This window comes from Ranitomeya variabilis, chromosome 5 (assembly GCF_051348905.1).
Source record: "Ranitomeya variabilis isolate aRanVar5 chromosome 5, aRanVar5.hap1, whole genome shotgun sequence".
NCBI classification, from domain to species: domain Eukaryota; kingdom Metazoa; phylum Chordata; class Amphibia; order Anura; family Dendrobatidae; genus Ranitomeya; species Ranitomeya variabilis.
Window position 1 is genome coordinate 679604934 of NC_135236.1, and position 27284 is coordinate 679632217.

General features: G+C 44.9%; 2 protein-coding genes across 2 annotated transcripts; both read right to left on the reverse strand.

Annotated features, from left to right (window-relative positions):
• Nucleotides 1–1523: 1523 nt before the first annotated feature.
• On the reverse strand, nucleotides 1524–3581 carry LOC143777061 (E3 ubiquitin/ISG15 ligase TRIM25-like). Its single transcript, XM_077267002.1, has one exon. The coding sequence runs from the start codon at nucleotides 3462–3464 to the stop codon at nucleotides 1854–1856; it is 1611 nt and encodes a 536-aa protein (XP_077123117.1). The 5' UTR covers nucleotides 3465–3581; the 3' UTR covers nucleotides 1524–1853.
• Nucleotides 3582–5512: 1931 nt separating this feature from the next.
• Nucleotides 5513–25481, reverse strand: LOC143777060 (sodium- and chloride-dependent GABA transporter 2-like). The gene is made up of 15 exons (XM_077267001.1): nucleotides 25098–25481; nucleotides 21338–21556; nucleotides 17541–17675; nucleotides 17255–17395; nucleotides 17091–17172; nucleotides 16702–16834; nucleotides 16168–16302; nucleotides 14341–14444; nucleotides 10806–10930; nucleotides 10185–10297; nucleotides 9639–9776; nucleotides 9214–9316; nucleotides 6979–7079; nucleotides 6718–6888; nucleotides 5513–6133 (listed from the first exon to the last, which is right to left on the reverse strand). Exons 2-15 carry the CDS (start codon nucleotides 21549–21551, stop codon nucleotides 6026–6028), a joined length of 1803 nt encoding a protein of 600 aa, XP_077123116.1. The 5' UTR covers nucleotides 21552–21556; nucleotides 25098–25481; the 3' UTR covers nucleotides 5513–6025.
• Between the last annotated feature and the right edge of the window lie 1803 nt (nucleotides 25482–27284).

Sequence of the window (27284 nt, forward strand, 5' to 3'; positions counted from 1 at the left end):
TAAAAAATCATTATATACTCACCTTCCGCCGCCTTTCCCGCTTCTCGCGACGGTCCGGTCCATGCATTGCTGTCTCGCGAGATGATGACGTAGCGGCCTCGCGAGACCACAATGCACTCTTGGGACCAGAGCGTCGCGAGGAGCATCGGTAAATGCCTGGGCTGGATCCGGGGGCCGACGGAAGGTGAGTATATAACAATTTTTTATTTTAATTATTTTTTTTAACAGGGATATGGTGCCCACATTGCTATATACTACGTGGGCTGTGTTAGATACTGCATGGGCTGTGTTATATACTACATCTCTGTGCTATATACTGTGTGGGCTGGGCTATATACTACGTGGCTGTGGTATATATTACGAGGCTGGGCAATATACTACATTGCTGTGCTCTATACTACGTGGCCTGGGTTATATACTGCATGGGCAATGTTATATACTACGTCTCTGTGCTATAGTGCTATATACTACGTGGCTGTGCAATATATTATGTGGCTGTGCAATATACTACGTGGCTGTGTAATATATTACGTGTCTGGAAATATACGTGTCTGTGCTATACACTACGTGTCTGTGCTATACACTACGTGTCTGTGCTATATGCTACGTGGCTGGGCAATATACTACGTGTCTGGGCAATATACTATGTGTCTGGGCAATATACTACGTGTCTGTGCTATATACTACGTGGCTGAGCAATATACTATGTGGCTGGGCAATATACTACATGGCTGGGCAATATACTACGTGTCTGTGCTATTTACTTTGTGGGCTGTGCTATATACTACGTGGCTGGGCAATATACTACGTGGCTGTGCTATATACTACGTGGCTGTGTTATATACTACGTGGGCTGCGTGGCTCGGCAATATACTACGTGGCTGTGCTATATACTGCGTGGGCTGTGTTATATGCTACTTGGGCTGTGTTATATACTACGTGGGCTGTGCTATATACTATGTGGCTGGGCAATATACTATGTGGCTGTGCTATATACTACGTGGCTGTGTTATATACTACGTGGCTGTGTTATATGCTACTTGGCTGTGCTAGATTTCTCTGCTGTATCTTTGCATCATAAATCGTGGGGGCCCACTGAGACTCTTTCGCCTGGGGCCCTCAAAAACCTGAAGCCGGTCCTGGCTTCACTGATTGGTCACGCCCGGCCGCGAACAATCAGCGACAGGCGCAGTCCGCCCGCGAATTGGCACGGAATTTGAACCACGCTTCGCTAATTGGCCGCGGCTGGTAGGCTGAATCCTGTGTATAAATTGCATTATTCGGAAAACTTCATAAATAAACTACATATGTATTCTAGAATACTCGATGCTTTAGAATCGGGCCACCATCTAGTAATGAACATAAATAATAATAAAACAATTCACAAAAAAACCCAAACAATTATTAGTTTTCTAGGCTAATTCTGTTGTGAAAGACTTTGGGGCGTCTCATTTCTGTGATTACATCTTATCTACTGTACAGACAGCATCTTACAGAACAGTCTTGATTCCTCTTATCTGATATAAGACATGATTTTATAAAGCTGATATATAGCTGACACATAACACGTAATATAACATGTGGATTATAATGACTGCAATGATTACTTTCTTCATCAGTTTTCATTTCTATGTTCATCCTCTCCCTGAATCAAAATGGCAGATAACAGAGAAAATAAAGTGTACAGTGTATAGCCTGCAACGGAGAAGACTATGGACTGAGACACCTGGAGAAAAGGAGATCACCTGTAGCCATGTCCACTGCTGCCTGCATCTTATTGGCTGAATGGTCACCAATCAGATTTTAATTTCTGTGATGTCACTGGTAGATTTCTTCTATAATGACGGCTCCTCTCAGCTGCTCCTCGATATCTTTATAGAACCTCCACATACATATAACACAGAATGAAGGGGCTCGCAGAACGCGGCAGTGAAGGTGTGTAAGTGTCTGATGGGGTCACACAGCTCATAAAAGGACAACTGCCCGGCCTCATAATCCAGACATATCCTGAACCTATCACTGGAGATCTGGTGAGGTAACGGGATCTCTTTACTGTTATGTGTCACCAAATACAGAATATCATTACCCTCCCCTCCACATAAACCCCAGGACTTGTTATTATCTCCAATGTGTGACTTCGCTCCCCTCCTGGCTATACTGGGGTAACACATCCCCACCATCCACAATACAGATCTACTGATCTCCACATCCCAGTAATGTCGTCCTGAGGTAAATCTCCTCCCGCTCATCACCTGATTATACTGGAATCTCTCTGCTGTTTCTGGACGATTCTGTGTTATTAGTGTCCAGGTCGCATTTTTCAGGTCGCCTGATATAAGGAGATTATTAGCAGCCGTGTTTACATCCAGTAATATGTCTGCAGGATCCTGAACATAGAAGATCACATTTATATCTCTTATCATAGCAAATAATGTGTGTGATATGTGTGAGATCAGCTCCGCACCCTGATCACCTCCGTCATGTCCCTGTCTGTCCTCATCACCTCCATCATGTCCCCCTGTGTCCTCATCACCTTCCTCCTCCTCCTCAGGATCACACAAGTCACCGGTGTCTGGTTCCTGTAAGACAGTCAGTGGATCCGTCATGTTACACAGCTCCTCAATGTGTCTCATCTTCCTGGACAGCTCGTCCATCTTTATTTCCAGCTTCTGGATCACATCAGACAGTGACAGTGACTCTTCCTCTTCCCGCCTGGAGATGTCACTCAGGATCCTCTTCTCCAGGTCGTCCACCCGTCTCCTGATGTCTATAAACAGGGCAGTGACTCTCTCGGCTTCTCCAGCTGCTTTTTCTTGAGCTTTTCTCTTGTGCTCTTCCAGACTCCGGACTCTTTCCTTGGTCGTCTTCTTCTTTGTGATCAGTTTCTGGAGAACATTTCTCAGTTTCTCCTTCTTCTTCTCTGAGGCCTCCTCCAGCATTTCCACCTGGTGTCCCCGATGTTCTCCGGCCAAACAGCAGGACACACAGATACAAGCAGCGTCCTCGGTGCAGTAATATTCCAGGATCTTCTTATGGACAGAACATTTCCTGGTCTCCAGAGAAGTGCTGGGATCAGTGAGGACGTGTTCTGGTCCTTTGCTGTGAACCCTCAGGTGTTTATCACACAGAGAAGCCTCACAGTGTAGACAGGATCTAACAGCAGGTACAGGAGAGTCCACACAGTAAGTGCAGCAGATCCCTGTGATCTCCTCCTGATGTGGATGACTAGACAGGAAATCCTCCACTACGTTGTGTAATGTTACGTTCCTCTTCAGCGTCGGCCGCTCCTGAAACTCTTCTCTACATTCAGGACAGGAATAAACTCCAGACTTGTCCTGTGTAATCAAGACCTGATCAATACAGACCCGGCAGAAGCTGTGTCCACATCTCAGGGTTACAGGATCTGAATAAATGTTTAAACAGACAGAACATTCCAGCTCCTTTCTTAAACCAGCAGACGCCATCGCTGACGGCAGTCAGAAGAAATGAAAGTGAAAGTCTGTAAAGTTCAGAAAAGAATGGGTGTGATTAACATTTCACACATGGGTGAGGCCAGGATCATTCTCTTGCAAAAAAGTTAAAGGGGGTTGTTCAGATACTTGATCCGTGTGAAAAAACTCTCTGACAAGCACTATTCAATTGCATGGGTCCTTATGCTAATTTGGGCAATTTTAGCCCCCTTGGTCCTGCTCTGGATATCACCAAGGAATACCCATTTATGAGTATATGTAAAACCCACTCCTCACTGCCTGGGTCATCCCTGAATTTACCAAGACTGTTTCCTCAAAATTAGACCAGTCCCAGCAAATCTGCTTCTCTTGGCAAGTTTATGCATATTTTGGCCAACAACACATGACACTTCTCTTCACTGTTATTCTAGATCTATTATGATTCATTCATTATTCATCAGAGAAAAAAATATTAAAAAAAATAAAAACAATCCAGTATCAACCCTTGTTGCAAAAGGGCCCAAAGTAATCTATTTCTGCAATCTAATAACCATTCTGCTACTGTGCATCCATCTCTCGAATTCCCACTTGTGTTCTGATTCTGACTTCACCCAGATGTCTACAACTTTCTATATCAACATCGATACAAGAAATGCCAATACCAATAGGTAGAGGCGCCCTCACTGATCTGCCAACTGACCAGCTATATAATAATACCAAGAAAATGTATTTTCACAACACAAGTGGCACCAATGATATCTGCCAGCCGCTTATCAAGCTTTAATAAAAAATCTTTTCTGTTGGGTCTTTCGATGAAGACCAAGAGTCAACATCTATCTTATGCTAAATGGCCACTTAATTAGAGGCAACTGACCTTTCATGATTGGACGCTCCCTGGCAGGTGACTAATTAAAACTAAATTAACCCGAACAAGCCATGGTCATCAGTGGTAGACTAGCCAGGCAGTTTGTTTTTTTACAAACATTAAACTTTGAGGGTTTTTGTTTGGGTAATGGTGTGTAGACTACAAAAACAATGGTTTGATAGTGATTAAAAAAACGATGAAAGGCGACGACGTAAAAGACTCGTTGTTGAAAGAGTTCAGAGGAGAATTCCAAAAGTCATTCTGACAAACCAGTGGGGCATGGTCAAGAGCACTTCAGCCAAGTACATCACTGGTGTTCCACTAACATGTTGGAACGCACAACTCATTGGCTTTATCATCAGATGATCAGTACAACGGATATTGATGTCTAAAGGAAAAACAAAAGAAATACTTCAGAGGGCAAAAGATCGCAAGGATCACTGGAAAAACATTGTCTGAGCAGATCAAGCCAGATTTCTGTTACACCTCTCAGGGAAGAACAGTTCAAGCATCTAGAGCTGAAAAAATGGTGGTTAGGGTTCTTGACAAACCCTGGTTCCTCAAATACGTTGCTTTTCTGGCCTTCACAATACCCAGATCTTAATCCTATAGAACTCTTTAGTGTGAGGTAGCACGGGCACAGCATGTCGTCAATACATCCATTTGATGTGTGGCAACTACAAGACACTATCTTATCCTCTTGGGCCAATATTCCTGCAACACCTAGTGGAGTATATGCCATGATGACAAATAACTGTGACTCTCTAGGCCACCAGAGATGCAACTTTGGTGACCCCTCGGCGAAACATGTTGGCACAATTTGCAAATGAACCACAAGCCTCATGGGTATCAGAACTAATTTATTTCATCTGATACTTTAGAGTGTTATATACTGTATTTTATGTCATAAACATCTTTTACGAATTGTTCTTTTTCCTAAATGTGGAAATTCATTTCACATTTGATCCTTTGGAAGGGCAAGACAAAACCCAAGAATCTCAGAGATGATTTCTAATATGATGAAAAATGTACAACCATCATGATACATCTGCAAAAACTGATCTCAGTAGAGCACGTTTCTGTCTTAGCAGCTCTAATACCCATGCCATCTTCCACCGTTTCTGCCAAAGTTCACCAAACTGATTAATGATGTGCCGTGAAACTAGAAAATTGCAGTCAAAATTGGTCATTTAGACAATAAAGTTTCAAAGTGTTGGAATTATTACTAAGGACAGAATTGAAAATCCATCACACAAAAAAATTAGGTCTAGATCAGGGTGGTGTTCCCATCTTTGAGGTTCCATTGTATTTGACCTTTCAACTAGAGGTCTGCGAATAACTAGCGGTGGTCTGTACAATTAGCGTTACCCAATATCCAGAACCGAGGTGTTCGGGCATAAGGTGCAGGATCGGATACTATTTCGGTGGAGATCACAGCACGCAGCCAACTCACCAATTTAGTTTAGGTGGCCCCATCACATCTTACACTACAAAGAATTGCTATTGGTTCATCATAAGTCACATAGTAAAAAAAAACAAAAAACGGACTAAATGGAACAACACCGGTCTGCTCCAAATTAGCAAATCTCCTTCATACACAATGGTCAGATATGCGTGTGATCCCGTCTTGGGTCCCAAATGTATGTTTCACTCCACGTGCAGAGCCAACGGGTAGAAATCATGTACGTCTGTCCATAAATATAGCTATGTCCTAACACTGTGATTCATCTAGTTGAGCTACAAGTGTTGGTAGTATGTGATGGTCCCGTAAAGGTTTCTGAGGCAGGTCGGGGTCTGCGCAGGTCAGCTGTCGAAACCTCTGAAATGTAAAATCGTAAAACAAATCAGATAAAGACTGAATCCACATGTAACACTCAACAGGAGACTAGTAAACCGTGTATTGTACAAATAACCACGTGATCACAGGTTCATATCCCTGGGGGCAACTAGAATATTTATAACAAAGTTTTAAAAAATGTAAGCAAAAATTAAACAAAAACAACAAATGAAACCCCAGTTTGTTTGTTTTTTCATTTGGCAAAATAAAAATAAAATCTATAAAAGAAAAAAAAATGTATACAAGTCCGAATGATTAAATTATCACATTATTAATTCCACACTCTGAATGCAGTATATAAAGGGAACCTAAAGGGATATTAATGGTCTATGCAGGCCAATATGGTACCATCTAAAACTACCGCTCCCCCCTCGCAAAACAATGAGGGCTGAGCTGTGTCCTAATATTCTGTCCCAATGATCGGGACTGTGCCTGGCCAAAATGATGGACATGAAGCAATGTTATAGCCAAGAATGCCCACTGAGCAAAATGTTACCTTGGCCTAAACGGAATGTACCACCAGACACACTAACAATTACAGATCCTTTTGTGTCTCCACGACTTACCTCTGCTATCGGTCCTTTGATTGTCGACACTTTATAACAAACCCATAGTGGGATACAAATCATAGACGCAAGCGCTAGCAGCCAACCCACAGCGTCCCCCCACCAGGGGTAGGTATAACGCTTGTTGTACTGGAGAGGAGTGTATTTTACCAGTGAGAAGATAAATGTGGCCTGGTAGAAGAGAAGACATCAGGTGAGAATTCGATAGACATACTACAGCAGCTCAACCCCTTCCACAAATTATTAATACCGCCATCTCACCAGGCACACAGCAGGAGTAATGAACAACCAGCAGTACTTGATGATGGGCAGGGGACGGTAGCCAATCATATGCTCCACGTTGTCGTAGAAGTTATCGGCACCTAGACAACCAAGAGTTTTTTATTAAGTTTAGTGAACGTAGAAGATGTAACCATGCTGGTTAAGTACTGCTAGAGATGAGCGAACCTTTCAGGGTATGTGCACACGTTGCGGATTTTGCTGCGTATTTGCAGGAGCTTTCCATGCGTTTACAGTACAATGTAAACCTATGGAAAACAGTATCCTCAGTGCCGATGCTGCTGAAAAAAATGTGCTGAAACGCTGCAGTTTATTCCGCAGCATGTCAATTCTTTGTGCGGATTCCGCTGCGGTTTACACCTGCTCCATAATAGGAATCCGCAGGTGTAAAACCGCAGGTGGAAACCGCACAAAATCAGCAAAGAAAACGCGGTAAATCCGCGGTAATTCCACAGGTAATCCACAGTGCGGTTTACCTGCGGATTTACCAAAACAGGTGCAGAAAAATCCGCAGAGATTCAATCTACGTGTGCACATACCCTCAAGGTTCTGTTTGGTTCAGATAGGCAAACGTCCCAATGTTTGACGAACGGTTTCATGAACATACCAAAACCCCAATGACTTCAATGGGAGGCAAAAGCAAACGCATAAACACCTTCAGGGGGCCAAAAAGCTGCCAAAACAGCTAAAATTAGGGGCAGACACCAGGAAAAGTGGCATCAATTGAGCCATCAATTTGAAAAAAAAATTGACATAGGGTTCTCCTGTATTTTTGATAACCAGCCAGGCAAAACTGACAGCTGTGGACTGCAACCCTCAGCTGTCAGTGTTAGCAAGGCTGGTTATCAAGAATAGAGAGGTCCCCTGTTTTTTTAAATTATTAAATAAATAATTACCACAGTGAGAAAAAGTCTCATGGTGCATCTCACTGAGGTCACCGGAGTTCATGGGCCCGGCAGGGAACACAGCCTGCGGTAACCTCAATGATGTCACCACTAGTAACCGATGCTGCACTCACAGGAGCTCATTCCTCAGTGGTTTTCATGCTGGACAGTCGCATCTTGGAACCATTCAGATTGAGAACTGTTTATCCCCAGACATGGATTACGGCGTGGGACAGAACGTCGGGCAAGTGGGGGATATTGTTGTTCTTTTTTTTGTTTTATTACAGGAGACAATGGCTTCAGTGGAATGGGTGATGACGTGAGTAAGGTTTAATTTAGAATCATTAAAGGAGTCTGTGTTATTCTTTCAATGAAAGGACTTTATTCTGGGTGTGTGTCTATTTACAATATAACTATAGGATTAGTAATGGATAGGTGTCTTATAGACACCTCTCTGTTACTAACCTGTGGGCTTAATATCACAGGACAATACAAAGGTGACATCAACCCCACAAATATAAAACCCACCTGCCACCTCCACAGGGCAAGTGGGAAGAGCCGGGCAAAGCGCCAGAATTGGCACATCTGATCACTTCTGGGCAGCTGCTATTTTTAGGCTGGGGGTTGGTAATATCCATGGCTCCTTACCAGCCTGAGAATACCAGCCCCCAGCTGTCAGCTTTAGCTTGGCTGGTTAGCAAAATGAGCGGGGGGGGGGGCTCCATGTTATTTTTATTTATTATTTATTCAAATAATTAAAACATACAGCATGGGGACCGCTCTATTCTTGATAACCAGCCTTGCTGAGGGTTGCAGCCCGCAGCTGTCAATTTTGCCTGGCTGGTTATCAAAAATACAGGGGAACCTCATGTAATTTTTGTTTTTAGTTACAGCACAGGCGGCAGCCAATGAATACTCTCACCAGCCGCCTGCTCTCGCTGTTAACAGCTGAATAGAACATTCAACATTCAACGCAGAGCGAGCAGGGGATAGTGATGGAGCTGCCTTCACTTCAACACCCGGCGCGGGGCACAACACGAACAGTACCATTGATTCCTAGGCGCCGGTATGTGTCACAATGATAACACAGGCATGTCATCCGTGTGTCATCAGTGTGCTCCTGTGCAGAACATTTTGAGGCCAGTACTGCTACTGGACACACTGATGTCTGAAAGAGCCTTTACTGAATTCGCTCATTTACCGAACTTTGGCTGACTTTTGACAATTTTTAGGAAAAAAGCTCGGGAATTCATATGTGCTACGTTCGTGCCAAATTTGAGATTGGCAAACGTTTTCCGAACAAGCTTGCTCCTCTCCAAGTATTGCCACTCACCATATACCCAACCAACGCAGAGGGTCTCAAAGATGGCGACAAAAAGCAGACACATTCCACTGGCAGCGTAATAGTCGAACAGCTGGAATATGTACATGCCGCCCTGGGTGGATACAAGTAAATAACTGTGAGGACTTTTCAAATAAAAATATCAAACAGTCCATAATCTTATTGGAACCAGTCTACAGATGCTCAAAAGCAGATCAAGAACGGGACTCTAACATAGGTTGAACCTTTACCGGTTTCGATGGATGGTTTACTGTCTTCCAGACAAGAAAAGTGGAAACCAACTTTCACCATGTCTTCTTATCTCCGACATTAAATGGAAAGTTTGGTGGGGAACCAAGTCCTTAACACCCCATTCCTAGTAGTAGGGGCATCAACAATAAAGGGGAATCTTCACATTGTACTGCCCCATTCCGTACCTCCGTCAACATGACGAGCCCAATAAGGAAGGAGAAGATGCAGACCACCAGGATAAGCAGCTCGCGGCGGTTCTTCTTACGAAAGATGCTGGGATACATGTCAACCAAAGAGGTGACCAGACTCTCCACACATACAAACTGAGGAAAAGACAGGCCAGAAAACAGTCAGGATATCCCATATCTAAGGCAGTCATTGTGTGTGCTTCACTGCTTCTTTATATACATATAATGTCTCCTTCTGTATTAAAAAAACACCCACACATTTTGTGTATACACATCCTATGCATGCTAATGTGTCTCCATGGTAACAGACAACAAACCACATGTAGTCAGAACATGCAGTCATAATCTTTCCCACTTTTGCTGTACTCATACTAGCCTACTGAATGTATGTAAGTATAAAGTAGGAGGTGGATGGGAGTATGACGGCAGATTCAGACTACAGGGGGTCTGCTTTGTTGTCTGTTACCATGGAAACTCATAGATGCATTATTTATTTGGATGGATATGGTCTTTAAAGCCATCTTAGATGTTATAAATGGGTACCTGACTGTCCAGACCCAGAAGAATGACCATAATAAAGAAGAAACAAGCCCATAGAGGAGAGAATGGCATCATGGACACAGCTCGGGGGTAGGCAATGAATGCTAAGCCTGGGCCTGGAAAAAAAAAAGGAAAAAAAAGATAGAGTTCACCACCTAAGGAGCTGCTGAAAGCATGAAATGTTTGTATTTCGTTTGCGTTGATCGCCAATATTTTTAATATGAGCAGTCAGATAGAAAACAAACAGTGCAATCAGCCAATTCTCCAGGTAGGGGAGGGAGAAAGGTAGATGCCAATTATGTGTGGTACTGCTGAAAGCTGAATACAGACGAAAACATGTGCCCATGCTCCAAACAATACTTCTGGTTTTATTGCAATTTTATCGGGAAAGGACCCCAATTTTAAAGATATTTTAATTACTATTTTGCAAAATATTGGTCAAGTCTTTGCCTCTATGCATTCTCGCCGGCCATAGGGACTAAAGCTATGTTTGCGATGTAATATGCTATACCGTAGGTCTTGCCCATGACAATAGCTGATCATATTACGCTAAAGTTTGCTGACAAAGTGCATTCTGGGAACATATTGCACACATAAAAAAAAAAGAAATCTTCATTAACTCACCAGATTCGGCCACCTCTGATATGGGTACCCCTTGCTCTTCTGCCATAAAGCCCAAGATGGAAAAAATGGCGAATCCAGCCACGAAACTTGTGCCGCTATTTAGAAAGCATAAAGCGACGCAGTCTCTGCCGGGATGTAAGAATAAGTCAGATCTACTATGCACGCCTTGTAACAAAGGCGGGAAACTGAGACAGCCTAATCATATTACTATATAATATCACGCTTCATACCCTATAATAAACCGGTGACGCCTCTGCCAAGGAGGGTCTCTGACCACTCGCCTGTACGGGTACAACTGGGTGTTGTGAGGTTTCCGGGGGATATACATGGCGCCTCAATCCTAACTGGCCCTATACTTAAATTGAGAATTTTAGAATATTTTCCTTTTAACGATGGGTCGTTATCTACAAGATTTATATAGGATGCTATGAAAGTATATGTACGGGGAATACGCATAGGGGAGATCAATAAGATAAAATCCAAAACAAAAAGTGCAACAGAAAGTTTGGGAAAAGGAGGCACTTTATGTCTGTGACAAGTAATATTGACTGATCATTTGCTTCTCAGAATCAGCTGTTTGTTAAAGGGAACTTGTCACCAGGTTTGACCAAGATGAGGTACGGTCACCAGCTTTCAGGCCTGATATACGGCATTCTATAATACTGTATATATGTCCCCGATCCGGCCTGCAGCAAAAGAAAAACACCTTTTATTATACTCACCTGCGGGCGGTCCGGTCCGAGGGGTGTCGCTGATCTTGGTCCGGCGCCTCCCTTCTTGCAATGCCGTCCTTCTTCAGGATTGGGATGCTTTCCACAGTCTCCCCGGCATTGCGCTCCTGTGCAGGCGAACTTCTGTGCCCTGACTAGGGCAAAGTACTGAAGTGCGTAGGCGCCGGGAAAGGTCAAAGAGCCCCAGCGCTGGCGCCCTGCAGTACTTTGCGCTGCCCTAGTCAGGGCACAGAAGTATGCCCGCACAGGAGCGTGATGCCAGGGAGAATGTGTGGATGACGTAGGGAAGAGTCAACCTTATGAAAAAAGAAGGAGGACGGCATCAAAAGAAGAAGGGAGGCGCTGGACCAAAACCAGCGACACGCCTGCGACCGGACCGTCGCCAAAGGTGAGCACAATAAAGGTGTTTTTCTTTTCTTGCAGGTCGGGTTGGAGGCAGATACACACCATTATAGAATGCCGTATATCAGGCCTAAAAGGTGAAACCTGGTGATGGGTTCGTTTTAAGAAAAAATACTTTAACATAATATCATCTGGTTGGAAAGAGAAGTCTATCAAACGTAACTCGATTCGCAAATTTGTAAAGATGAAGAATCCTTGGTTGGATACTCCAGGGCTGCCCACAAGTCTTCTAATTAGAGACTGAATATTTATGATGTTTTCTCTTAATTATTCGCCCTCTTTTTTTTTCTTCTTCTCCCCCTTCTACACATTTTATACTCCGTTATTCTAGAACTGCTCGGAAAATGCTCCTCTCTGGGATGTCGGGATTTGGGTTTAGGGTGGGTTAAGGAATTGAAGTGGAGTTACTTTATGTTTTCTTCTATGGAATCACGTCATTTATGTTATTTGTAAGAAGGAACATTTGTATTTGGAGGTTTTCAATACAAATTATTGGATAAAAGAAAAAAGACCAAATTAAAAAACCTTTCTCAAATACATATACAGTGAGGAAAAAACAATATTTGATACACTGACGATTTTCCAAGTTTTCCCGCCTAGAAAGAATGGAGAGATCTGTAATTATCGTAGATACACTTCACCTATGAGAGACAGAATCTAAAAATAAAATACAGAAAATCACATTGTAGGATTTTTACATAATTAAATTGAATTTTATTGCATGAAATAATTATTTGATCACCGACCAACCAGTGAGAATTCTTATCTCACAGACCTGTTAGTTTTTCTGTAAGAAGCCTCCTACTCTGCACTCATTACCTGGATTAATTGCTCCTGCTTGACCTCGTTACCTGTATAAAAGGTACCTATACACACACACACAATCACTCTCCACCCTCTCCACCATGGCCAAGACCAAAGAGCTGTCTGAGGACACTGGGGAAAAAAATGTAGACCGCACCAGGCTGGCATGGGCAACAGGTAATAGGCAAGCAGCTTGATGAGATGGCAAAAACTGATGACACAATTATTAGAAGATGGAAGACGCAAGATGACTGTCAATCTTCCTCAGTCTGGGGCTCCATCCAAGATCGTAAAGATGATTCTGAGAAAGGTCAGGAATCAGCCCAGATCTACACAGGACGACCTGGTCAGTGACCTGAAGAGAGCTGGGACCACAGGCTGAAACATTACCGTTAGCCACACACTACAGCATCATGGATTAAAATCCCGCAGGGCACACAAGGTCCCCCTGCTCACACCAGCACATGTCCAGGCCCGTTGGAAGTTCGCCAGTGACCATCTGGATAAGCCAGAGGAGGCACAGGAGAGGGTCATGTGGTCAGATGAGACCAAAATATAACTTTTTGGTATCAACTTCACTTGCCATCTTTGGAGGAAGAAGAAGGATGAGTATAACCACAAGAACACCATCCCATCCGTGAAGCATGGTGGGGAAACGTCATACTTTGGGGGTGCTGTTCTTCAAAGGGTATAGGACGACTGCACCGTATTGAAGGGAGGATGGATGGGGTCATGCATTGTGATATTTTGGCAAACAACCTCCTTCCCTCAGTAAGAGCATTGAAGATGGATCGTGGCTGGGTCTTCGAGCATATCAATGACCTGAAACGCAGAGCCGCAGCAACCAAGGAGTGGCTTCGTAAGAAGCATTTCAAGGTCCTGAAGTGGCCTAGCCAGTCTGCAGACCTGAACCCAATAGAAAATCTTTAGAGGGAGCTGAAACCCAATGTTGCCCAGTGACAGCCCTGAAACCTGAAAGAACTGGAGAAGATCTGTATGGAGGAGGGGGCCAATATCTCCTCTGCAGTATGTGCAAACCTGGTCAAGAACTACAGGAAACGTCTGACCTCTGCAATTGCAAACAAAAGTTTCTGTACAAAATATCAAGTTCTGTTTTTCTAGTGTATCAAATACTTATTTCATACAATAAAATGCAAATTAATTATGTAAAAATCATACAATGTATTATTTTGTAGTTTCTGTCTCTCACAGGTGAAGTGTATCTATGATAAAAAGTACAGATCTCTACATTCTTTTTAGGTGTGAAAACTTCAAAATCTGCAGTGTATTAAATACTCATTTTCCCCACTTGCTTAAGAAAACAAAAAAAAAATCAGTCTAATTTATTGATAAATAGCTCTGGCCATTAAAGAAAGGAAGACTAAGTTTAGACTCTCTGCTGCCTTACAGTCTTCACAGCTTGGTGAGACTTCCTGCCTCTAACCTTGGAGGTGTGCAGCAAGGAAGCAGCAACTGAGGTCAATCCTATCACTGCCTTCTACTCATTTCTGTTGGATATACACGCATATTATATGTATGTTATCATCGCTGACTCCTCTCACTTAAGGAACCAGTCACATTTCATTCTTCAGATTTACCTGTAGCAGTTGTTGTGATATTGATTGTAGCTTCCCAATGCGGTCAGGCATCCCAAACAAATGGCGTACGAGAAAAAGATCTGCGTCCCAGCGTCCATCCAGACCTGCCGAGGACAGTCTGGTGAATGGCAAATATAAAATCAGTTGATAAAGGCGACATCTGTTCCCCATGTCCCTAACTGCACGTCTGTAACAGTACAATAGCAAATAACAATTGTAAAACATCAATTCTGGTATATATATATATATATATATATATATATATATATATATATACGGTATATACATGTGTATTTTATTTTTTTTTGCCTTTTAATGTTCGGTTTAAACAATTTTGCAGTTTGATAGATTGGACGGCTATTGACATATTGTATTATACATATTGTTTAGTTTCATTATTTTTGAACAGGGAATATGGTGCTGATTTAAACTTTTTTTTTTTCAATTTTTAAAACTTTGTTTTTTACTTTATTTTGTAGTTTTCTTAGGACTTAGGGAGCCTGTGATTGTTTGTTCTCTGTACTGTACTAACACAGGAATTTCCATATAAATTATGTGTTTTTATGAAGTTTTCAGCTGCATTTTTGAGGAGGACTAAGATGGCAGTGAGCCATTAGTAGGCTCCTTGCTGACATAATAAGCCATCAGCACCCCGCGGTGGCATCATGGGGTTACCGAAAGCTTCCAGTGCACCCCTGCTGCCGACCAATTTAAATGCCGTGATCAGCGACTGACAGCTACATCTAAATGGTTAAACAGCTGTGATCAGTGCTAGCTCCGATCACGGCTGTTACAGGCAGATGACAGCTGTATAACACAGCCAGCAGCTACCAGATTTGGTGCAGCCTGAGTTCCTGAGCCGTTCCATATGTCCCCGGTGCCTAAATGATGTACATTAATGTAATATGGTCACAAATAGGTTAATTATAACATGGTCAAAAATGGTGAACGATATAATTTCGAGCCGCAATTCCATTTTGGTGTTGAAAATGTAGTTTTTGCATCATTTGACCAACTTGCTGCACTGCCTAAATGAAGGCAAACGGTCCTTTTTCCGATTGGGCCGTATTAATTAAATTTTTGCAAAAATAAACATAAAGGAAAAAAATAAGCAAAAGAAATCTACAAAATTTTAACAAAAAAATCCCATAAATATTCCCTCACTGCTGACCCAGGACGGCTCTGTCTCTGCATTTTGCTTTGCCTGTGGAATGTTTCTAACCCGTGGCCGTCAGCCCCTACTGGGCTCAGATGTGCGTAAATGTGAGGATGGTGACAGCTCGCGGCTTTCAGTCTATGCCATCCTGTTGCGCTCAGCATGATCTGCGCAGCTCAGGGGTCGCCCATTTGACTCGTGGAGTGAAAAACAAGCGTCTTTGCGCGCTCACAGCCCCCCGGCCCGGTCACAACGCTGCATCACGTGACTCAAATAAGTGTCAAAAAGTTAATGAGGGATAGCAGCAGCTTCCGTAAGTAATTATTGCGGGTCTGCAGCATTGTGGTATTTGGACATGGTCCATCAGACTCGTGATGGTCACGAGTACCCACAGTGTGCCATGCCTGATATCATTTAAAGGGGTATTCCACATCAGCGGAAATAAATCTCACATAGATAAACTCTTATTTCTTGTTATTTTTCTCGTAATAAGCAGTGACCGGGAATCCGGCAGCCTCTTATTTCTACCGGTAATATATATCCATAATTAAAGGGCATCTCCACCCAATGGGTTCCTATAATTTCACCAGAACTCGGAGTAACTCATATTGTTAATGGTCATCAATAGCAGCTGATATCTTCCTAACACTGCGACATCCATCTTTAATCACCTGTGGGTCCTGAAGACGGCTAAGGTCCGGGTACAAGTAGAATTGAATTCCTTGTAGAGCGCCCGGTAACGAGACCCCTCGGATGAGCAAAACAATCAGCATCAAGTAGGGGAAAGTTGCCGTAATGTATACAACCTGCAGAAAAAAATAAATCAATTTATGGATTGATAAGATTTCTTCTATTTTTTTTCGGACGTGTCACATGATGGTGTGCGAATTCAATAGCCCCTTATTTAACATGAATGGGATTGTCCACTGTAGGGTTGGTCAAATAGTCTGGTTCCTGAGCTTATCGGCAACGGTTAATGATGGCACCAAACCTGTGTGGTCACTTAAAGGGGAATTTGACTTGAACATGGGGATGGACTCTTGTAGAGCTGCATGATAAAAGCTTTAGGTGAGGGTCTGGTAAGAGAACCTAGGATTTTGATGGCTTCTTGGCCTTCAAACACAACAGTTTTTCCAACTTCACAGCTTATTTGGGTCAGGTACATATGGGTCAGGTATAGTGTAATTCAAGGAAAATGTTCTCACCTTTCCGGTAGATTTAACCCCCTTCCAGATACAGAAGTAACAGATGATCCAGGCAAGAAGAAGACACAGAGCGAGCTCCCAACGTAAGCTTCCAATCTGATCAATGCCGTCGGATATGCTAAGTACTCGCCTCCTGGGGAGAAAATAGGAATTTACTCTGTTTGTGTGGAATCCAGTTACATATCTCTGGGAAATCTAGTATGGTCTCATTTCCACCTAACAATTTGATGACAACCATTGATGTCTCCATTAAAGTTCCCACTGTACAGTATATACCACATGACTTATGGTCCCAATATGGAGGAATAGATGTTACTACATGTGATCCCAAATATTTAATCAGGGACAGGTAGGTCGAACAGAAGGTCACAAAACAGCTTAGGACTTACTCCCAAAACTCGATGACGCTGGATGTCCCATTTATGATCATGTTATGAGAGCTGTTACTCTTGTGAAAATCTATGCAATTCTCTAAGGAAAAAAAACAATGATAGAAAGTTAATTATATCAGCTATTTCTATTTATTATTAGGACTATGACTACTGCCACTTACCTGTGTTCCATGAATGGTTGCAGGAAGCCCAAGGAAGATCAGATGTGAAAGAATTGAAGAGATAAAAGAAGGCCCAAGCCAGGACTATAATGTAATAAAAGTTCAGCAGGATGACAATGACTTGAGAAGAGTACCCGATGCCTGGAAAAAAAGAAGAAAGTTAGCGTGTGTCTAGCTGGTGGCAGCCCGTAGGCATGTGCTATATGTTCTCCTTCTAATGTGGTCTTGGTGGTCAATCAGACTGAAAAGCAAGCTGATGGAAAGTGAAAGAGTTGTCCAAGCTGACCTTCGAAGACGGGGCAGATCTTTCTCCATGATGTGACCCCTCCCTGACTGGTGTATTGTCCCAGTGCTGTCTCCAGGAAGAAGACGGGAATTCCACAGGTGAAGAGGAAGATGAGATAAGGAATGAAGAAGGCTCCTGCATAGAGAGAATAAGAAGTCAATCAAAAAAATGTTATGATGTGATGTAAAGGATGTGACATTCAAGCCTTGACCCCCGTCCTTTGTATAACAATCATAAACCTTAAAACAAACATCCATCATGGCAACATTACACTCCAGATGGACTGGTTAGCACAAAGAGTCAACACATCAGGGAAGGAACAGCCAGAATATCCAATTTCTCCAACCTTATTATTATCAGATACTATATACACTGACGAACAAAAGGGTAACAATATTTTGAACTTTTGACTTTCACGCTCCAGATCTCACCATCCACTACAGCTTCAGATGTGAGACTACCATCATTTTATAGACAATCATCTTGGCTATCTCATACATAGATTTGACTTGCAACTATTTTGCATATGGTTAGTTATGCAGATTTTTGTCATGTCACTTAATTGTTACTGTTTTGCTCCTAAAAATCTAACCTTTAATTTTTATTATTTTGTCAGTATTTGTAAATCCACCTTTGGCTTTCAACACTGCCTGAATCCATCAGGGCCTGCTCTCAATCAGAGTCAAGCGTGGCTCGGCCAAAATCTGATCCCAGGTCTCGTCTACACGTTCCAAAGTTGGTGCATACTGGTCACCTCACTGGGGTCTGTATACAGCTTTTTCTTCAACTCTACCCACAAGTGTTGGATTGTGTTGTGGTCTGGGGATTGTGGGGGACAATCCAGCCCCTCAACTTCATTGTCATTGAACCATTTCTTCGTCAATCTTGACCTATGCTTTGGGTCGTTGTCTTGCTGGAACACTATGTCGTTCTTTTCATACCAATAGTACTCGAGTGTACGGGGTAACTCATCTTGTTGGAAACTCACATATAGCTCAGTATTGAGATCATCGATCCTGGTCAAGTATCCAACTTCTTTGACTGTGAAACAACCCCATATCATCAGGCTTCCTCCACCGAACTTTATATTTCCTTAAATTTCTCTATCCACTAGCCCATTTTTCCTTCGTTTCTTCTGGACCCATTTGCACCCATCAGAGCCTAGTCGATAAACTTTCATCTCATCACTCCAAATCACCAGTTTCTAATCTTCTACTGTCCATGTTTTGTACTTTTTTTGCAAACTCGAGCCGACACTTCTTATGACGATACACGAAGCACATGAGCCACCTCCACTGTTGTGTTTGTTGCGCCGGAACTGATGGACCTTGTTGATTCCGATATTTTGCCTGGACGTCCACCTCCTGGCTACTGAATGTATGGACGGACGTAATTTCGCATTCATCCAACTGTCATGGTGCTAACATGTTGCAATTTTCTTGGCCAAGAAACCTCTATCGATGAGCGAGATGATTCTGCTTATCTCTTCTTGGGAAATCTTCTTTGTGACTGCTCCTCGATTCAAACCAGTGACTTTTCGTTTGGGAATCAATCTAATAATACACTGAGCTATTAGGGAATGTGAGAACAGGTTGTAATTTGCAGCAAACAGGCAGAAAAAGATTTTTCCACCAGGAGCAAAACAGTAATAATGTAGTGATATGACATATCACAAGAATCTGCATAACTAATCACATGCTAAATAGTTGCAAGTTAAATTTATGTATGAGATAGCCAAGATGATTGTCTATAAAATGATGGAAGTATCACGTTAGAAGCTGTAATGGATGACGAGATATGGAGCCTGAAAGTCAAACGTTCAAAACATTGCTACCCTTTTGCTCGTTAGTGTAGGACCAATTGTTGTGAACAAAGGCAAAGTTTTTCCCCCATGTCTTATTCCTAAAATGTATTGGACTATCGATGTTGCAGAACCAGAAGTATTTTGCAGCTTCAGCATCATAGTGTGGATTGGAAAGTTGCATTGATACCAATTAAACTATCGACCTCCAATGAAACTAGTAAGTGCATCATTCATCAAGAATGGGTCCCATCTTTCAGAAAGCACTCGTAGGCATTTCAGTGGTGAGATGGAGACATATGTCTTCATGAAAACCAACCATAATATCACTTGTCCTTATCAGTAGTAGGGATGCCATCCCATCAACAAGACTCATCTCTCATTGAAAACTAAACCTATGGCCCGCTCGTCCTCATCACTGGTAGAGACCAACCTAACTGCCAGATCTCATAGAAAAATACTCCATGAAAACCAAACCTATGGCCAACTTCTTCTCATGACTGGTAGAACTGCAACTGCTAGATGCCACTGACAAGACTCACATCTCCATGAAAACTAGGACCCACTTGGTGTCCAGACTCATGCGACACCATGGTCTCATACCACCAATAAAACCAATTTTAAGACGTATTGTTGGGATCACAGCCAACAGATCGCCCCGACAAGACATGTCTCCATGAATATTAACCCTTGGACCCTCTTGTCCTCATCACTGATAGAACCTGAACTGCAAGATGCCACTAACGAGACTCATGTTCTCATGAAAATCAAACCAAGATTGGTGGTAATCACAACTAAAGGACGTCACCAACAAGGCTTGTGTCTCTATGAATTCCAAGTTAGGTTGCACATATCCTCAAGATTGGTGGGGACACCAGTTATCAAACTCCAATAACAAGACTCATGCCTACATGAAAACCAGGACTGACATGGCCTCAAAATTGGTAGGGAGAGATTTTCCCAACAATACTCATGCCTCAAACCAATCCAAGCCTAGAACAGAGTTGGCTCAGGTCTGGTGCCATCCTATTTGCCATAAAGATTAATTTTTAGAAGACCTGTTGATTTTTGTATAGGACCTAGACAAAGCAGCTGCTAAAGGTTTACCGGTCAGTATGAATATCCTCATTCATGGAAGTTAAGCCTCTCGGACGGTTCCAGCCTGAAACTCATTCACTAACACTTGAACTTTTGTGTTGATCTCCTCGTTCTTAGACTTTGGACCCGTCAGGAGTAGTCGTGGATAAACTACTTTCATTCCTCTACCCCCATTCGGCACCGACTTGTAAAAATGTGACCAATAGCAGAGGGGGAGGAATGGGACGGGCACAGAAAGGCCTCAATCTGTTCTGAGAATAAAAGGAGCTCTTACAGGGAACTAGAAAGAATTACTACCCATGTAAGCCGGTGGTCGAACACCAGGGGGTGTATATGGAAGACATCATTGGTACAACACAGGTTCATTGCCCTGGGCCTGAAGTGGCTGATAACAGAAAACAATGGTGGGATGATAAATTACAGGGTCAGGTCTCCATTAAACTGTTACCAGTACCAGTGAGCACACAACCAAAAGTCCAAGGTGATGCGGTGACCCAAAGGGGATGGCGACTGCACACAGTTTAAAGTGATGACAGCTTACACCCCTCATTTTGGAGGGACCAGTTGACCATCTAACATGTATGAGGTCTCGCGAAGGAAGTATCAGGCTTTCGTGAGAATTCAGCACTGATCCTCACAAAGTAGGAGTCAGGAATTTCGGGATTTTAAGGGAAAGGGGTCTTTAAGTTTACTTCATTTCTTTAGTGTTAATACCAAATACAACAATTAATGCAAATCCACCGTAAGAGCAAAATCCTCCAGGAAATAAGCTTGAAGAAATTCCGGGGCAGATTATTGGGTAAGATCGTCACGTAAAGAAATCAGTCCAATCTGTTGTCCCCCTCTATGTATTTCTACTCTGGGGGCAACCGACATTATGAGTTTTCTCTAAACCTACCTCCTCCGTTCTTGTAGCACAGGTACGGAAATCTCCATACATTGCCCAATCCAATGATCTCTCCGGCCACTGACAGCACAAACTCCATCTTATTGTTCCATTGACCCCGTTCTGTCATCTGTTTACCACCGTCATCCTGAGGCTCCTTCTCCATCAGCGGCTGAGACGGAAATGACTCCCCATTCCCCACCGCTCCCGGGACCTTGTTATCCATGACACCTGCAGAACCGCAAGAAAGATAAATGCTCGGAACCCCAATTGTCAGTGTCATTATCCTGTACCCCGAGTGTCAGTGTCATTATCCTGTACCCCGAATGTCAGTGTCATTATCCTGTACCCCGAGTGTCAGTGTCATTATCCTGTACCCCCAGTGTCAGCGTCATTATCCTGTACCCCGAGTGTCAGCGTCATTATCCTGTACCCCGAGTGTCAGTGTCATTATCCTGTACCCCGAGTGTCAGTGTCATTATCCTGTACCCCGAGTGTCAGGGTCATTATCCTGTACCCCGAGTGTCAGTGTTATTATCCTGTACCCCGAGTGTCAGTGTTATTATCCTGTACCCCGAGTATCAGGGTCATTATCCTGTACCCCGAGTGTCAGTGTCATTATCCTGTACCCCGAGTGTCAGTGTCATTATCCTGTACCCCGAGTGTCAGTGTCATTATCCTGTACCCCCAGTGTCAGCGTCATTATCCTGTACCCCCAGTGTCAGTGTCATTATCCTGTACCCCGAGTGTCAGTGTCATTATCCTGTACCCCCAGTGTCAGTGTCATTATCCTGTACCCCGAGTGTCAGTGTCATTATCCTGTACCCCGAGTGTCAGTGTCATTATCCTGTACCCCGAGTGTCAGTGTCATTATCCTGTACCCCGAGTGTCAGTGTCATTATCCTGTACCCCGAGTGTCAGTGTTATTATCCTGTACCCCGAGTATCAGGGTCATTATCCTGTACCCCGAGTGTCAGTGTCATTATCCTGTACCCCCAATGTCAGTGTCATTATCCTGTACCCCGAGTGTCAGGGTCATTATCCTGTACCCCCAGTGTCAGTGTCATTATCCTGTACCCCCAGTGTCAGTGTCATTATTCTGCATCCCGAGTGTCAGGGTCGTTATCCTGTACCCCAGTGTCAGTGTCATTATCCTGTACCCCGAGTGTCAGTGTCATTATCCTGTACCCCCAGTGTCAGTGTCATTATCCTGTACCCTCAGTGTCAGTGTCATTATCCTGTACCCCAAGTGTCAGTGTCATTATCCTGTACCCCGAGTGTCAGGGTCATTATCCTGTACCCTCAGTGTCAGTGTCATTATCCTGTACCCCGAGTGTCAGTGTCATTATCCTGTACCCCCAATGTCAGTGTCATTATCCTGTACCCCGAGTGTCAGGGTCATTATCCTGTACCCCCAGTGTCATTATCCTGTACCCCGAGTGTCAGTGTCATTATCCTGTACCCCGATTGTCAATGTCATTATCCTGTACCCCCAGTGTCAGTGTCATTATCCTGTACCCCCAGTGTCAGTGTCATTATCCTGTACCCCCAGTGTCAGGGTCATTATCCTGTACCCCGAGTGTCAGTGTCATTGTCCTGTACCCCCAGTGTCAGTGTCATTATTCTGCATCCCGATTGTCAGTATCATTATCCTGTACCCCGATTGTCAATGTCATTATCCTGTACCCCCAGTGTCAGGGTCATTATCCTGTACCCTCAGTGTCAGTGTCATTATCCTGTACCCCGAGTGTCAGTGTCATTATCCTGTACCCCCAGTGTCAGTGTCATTATCCTGTACCCCCAGTGTCAGTGTCATTATCTCTGTACCCCAGTGTCAGGGTCATTATCCTGTACCCCGAGTGTCAGTGTCATTATCCTGTACCCCCAGTGTCAGCGTCATTATCTCTGTACCCCAGTGTCAGGGTCATTATCCTGTACCCCGAGTGTCAGTGTCATTATCCTGTACCCCAAGTGTCAGTGTCATTATCCTGTACCCCGATTGTCAGTGTCATTATCCTGTACCCCCAGTGTCAGTGTCATTATCCTGTACCCCCAGTGTCAGTGTCATTATCCTGTACCCCGATTGTCAGTGTCATTATCCTGTACCCCCAGTGTCAGTGTCATTATTCTGTACCCCCAGTGTCAGTGTCATTATCCTGTACCCCGAGTGTCAGTGTCATTATCCTGTACCCCGAGTGTCAGTGTCATTATCCTGTACCCCCAGTGTCAGTGTCATTATCCTGTACCCCCAGTGTCAGTGTCATTATCCTGTACCCCGAGTGTCAGTGTCATTATCCTGTACCCCGAGTGTCAGTGTCATTATCCTGTACCCCGAGTGTCAGTGTCATTATCCTGTACCCCCAGTGTCAGTGTCATTATCCTGTACCCCGAGTGTCAGCGTCATTATTCTGTACCCCCAGTGTCAGTGTCATTATCCTGTACCCCGAGTGTCAGTGTCATTATCCTGTACCCCAGTGTCAGTGTCATTATCCTGTACCCCCAGTGTCAGTGTCATTATCCTGTACCCCGAGTGTCAGTGTCATTATCCTGTACCCCGAGTGTCAGTGTCATTATCCTGTACCCTCAGTGTCAGTGTCATTATCCTGTACCCCGAGTGTCAGCGTCATTATCCTGTACCCCGAGTGTCAGTGTCATTATCCTGCACCCCGAGTGTCAGTGTCATTATCCTGTACCCCCAGTGTCAGTGTCACTATCCTGTACCCCGATTGTCAGTGTCGTTATCCTGTACCCCGAGTGTCAGTGTCATTATCCTGTACCCTCAGTGTCAGTGTCATTATCCTGTACCCCCAGTGTCAGTGTCATTATCCTGTACCCCGAGTGTCAGTGTCATTATCCTGTACCCCCAGTGTCAGTGTCATTATCCTGCACCCTCAGTGTCAGTGTCATTATCCTGTACCCCCAGTGTCAGGGTCATTATCCTGTACCCCGAGTGTCAGCGTCATTATTCTGCATCCCGAGTGTCAGTGTCATTATCCTGTACCCCCAGTGTCAGTGTCATTATCCTGTACCCCGAGTGTCAGTGTCATTATCCTGTACCCCCAGTGTCAGTGTCATTATCCTGTACCCCCAGTGTCAGTGTCATTATCCTGTACCCCCAGTGTCAGGGTCATTATCCTGTACCCCAAGTGTCAGCGTCATTATCCTGTACCCCGAGTGTCAGTGTCATTATCCTGTACCCCGAGTGTCAGGGTCATTATCCTGTACCCCCAGTGTCAGGGTCATTATCCTGTACCCCAAGTGTCAGCGTCATTATCCTGTACCCCGAGTGTCAGTGTCATTATCCTGTACCCCGAGTGTCAGGGTCATTATCCTGCATCCCGTTTGTCAAGTGTCAATATCCTGTACCCGAATGTCAGGGTCATTATCCTGCAGCCCGAGCGTCATTATCCTGTACCCCGAGTGTCAGGGTCGTTATCCGGTACCCCGATTGTCAAGTGTCAATATCCTGTACCCCCAGTGTCAGTGACATAAACCTGCACCCGAGAATCAGGGTCATTATCCTGTATCCTGAGTGTCAGAGTCATTATCCTGCAGCCCGAGCGTCATTATCCTGTACCCCGAGTGTCAGTGACATAATCCTGCACCCGAGAATCAGGGTCATTATCCTGTATCCTGAGTGTCAGAGTCATTGTCCTTTTCCCCTGAGTATCAGCGTCCCAATCCTGTGATTCTGGATGACATGGTCTGATATAAATGATGCTATTACTGTTTTGGTTCGCTGGCGGAATAAGAATGATCTGGAGATAATTACCTTTTTGTGATCAGCAATTTCCAGGATTGTGGAGAAATCCAATAAATCCAGAACTGAGCATCAGGTCAGGGGGAGCCCATCATGATAGGAAGAAGTCCGATGGTCAGTGCACAGAGAATGTAGCCTGGCGGTCAGTGAATGGAGTCCAGAGCATCCGATCAATGGAGTACAGGGGTCAATGGGGGAAGAGAAAATCCTGGAGGTCAGAGCAGAGACAGCAGACCATCGGGTCAATGCTGGATGACCAGGGGCCCGAGCATGGAGACAAGAGACCGGGAGTCAATGCAGGGAGAGCAGAGACCGGGGGTCAGTGCAAGGAGAGCAGAGACGGGGGTCAGTGCAGGGAGAGCAGAGACTGGGGGTCAGTGCAGGGAGAGCAGAGACAGGGGTCAGTGCAGGGAGAGCAGAGACAGGGGTCAGTGCAGGGAGAGCAGAGACAGGGGTCAGTGCAGGGAGAGCAGAGACTGGGGGTCAGTGCAGGGAGAGCAAAGACTGGGGAGTCAGTGCAGGGAGAGCAAAGACCGAGGGGTCAGTGCAGGGAGAGCAGAGACCGGGGGTCAGTGCAAGGAGAGCAGAGACTGGGGGTCAGTGCAGGGAGAGCAAAGACTGGGGGTCAGTGCAGGGAGAGCAGAGACCGGGGGTCAGTGCAAGGAGAGCAGAGACTGGGGGTCAGTGCAGGGAGAGCAAAGACTGGGGGTCAGTGCAGGGAGAGCAGAGACCGGGGGTCAGTGCAAGGAGAGCAGAGACTGGGGGTCAGTGCAGGGAGAGCAAAGACTGGGGGTCAGTGCAGGGAGAGCAGAGACCGGGGGTCAGTGCAAGGAGAGCAGAGACTGGGGGTCAGTGCAGGGAGAGCAAAGACCGAGGGATCAGTGCAGGGAGAGCAGAGACCGGGGGTCAGTGCAAGGAGAGCAGAGACTGGGGGTCAGTGCAGGGAGAGCAAAGACTGGGGGTCAGTGCAGTGAGAGCAAAGACCGAGGGGTCAGTGCAGGGAGAGCAGAGACCGGGGGTCAGTGCAAGGAGAGCAGAGACTGGGGGTCAGTGCAGTGAGAGCAGAGACCGGGGGTCAGTGCAAGGAGAGCAGAGACTGGGGGTCAGTGCAGGGAGAGCAAAGACCGGGGGGTCAGTGCAGAGAAAACAGAGACAGGTGGTAAGTGCAGGGAGAGCAGAGACCAGGGGTCAGTGCAGGGAAAGCAGAGACCGGGGGTCAGTGCAGGGAGAGCAGAGATCGGGGGTCAGTGCAGAGAAAGCAGAGACCAGGGGTCAGTGCAGGGAGAGCAGAGACCAGGGGTCAGTGCAGGGAGAGCAGAGAGCAGGGGTCAGTGCAGGGAGAGCAGAGACCGGGGGTCAGTGCAGGGAAAGCAGAGACCGGGGGTCAGTGCAGGGAGAGCAGAGACCGGGGGTCAGTGCAGGGAGAGCAGAGACCGGGGGTCAGTGCAGGGACACAGGGTCAGTGCAGGGAAAGCAGAGACTAGGGGCAGAGCAGAGTAGGGTCCAGAGCAGTTAGAGCAGAGAGTGGGGTCAGTGCAGGGAGAGCAGAGAGAGGATTAGCACATGGAGAGCAGAGCATTGGGTCAGTGGTGGCAGAGGGTCCTCTCTTCTCGGTCTCCACTGTCGCAGCCTCTAGTTCTTCGGGTTATTTAAAGGATGAAGGAAGTGATTGTAAGCTTCCCCGCCCTCACATTCCTGGGTCCAGCCAGAGCAGGAGGGCACAGAGGTGGCTGGCCAGCCGGGTCACCAGACGCCCCCTGCATCAGCAACAGCCATCACAAAGGTCACTATCTGACGATGCTGAAGTTGGTTTCTTATTCGGCAATTTCTTTTCTTTCTGTTTTTTTACAGGTTTAACGACAAATATAAAAAATGACAATAAACAGCAGCGAGAAGCCTGATGTGACCACTCCTAAGAGCGGCTACAGTCAGCCTCCTGGTGGCAGCAGCACACACCCGTGGTCTCCTGTGTCCCACAAAGAAGCGATAGAGAAATATAAAACTGGCAGAAAAATGGGCATCAACGTGGGCACTGGAGGGCGTCATTGAAAGGGTTAAATGACTCTGGGCCACTGATCTCACACCACCATTACACACAGTGATGGCCGCGTCACATTCGGGTCACTCCAGCCGGCCCACATGGGTTCTGGGCATCAGAGGGGGCAAATAGACAATTGTCCCAGATGTGAATTAGTATCT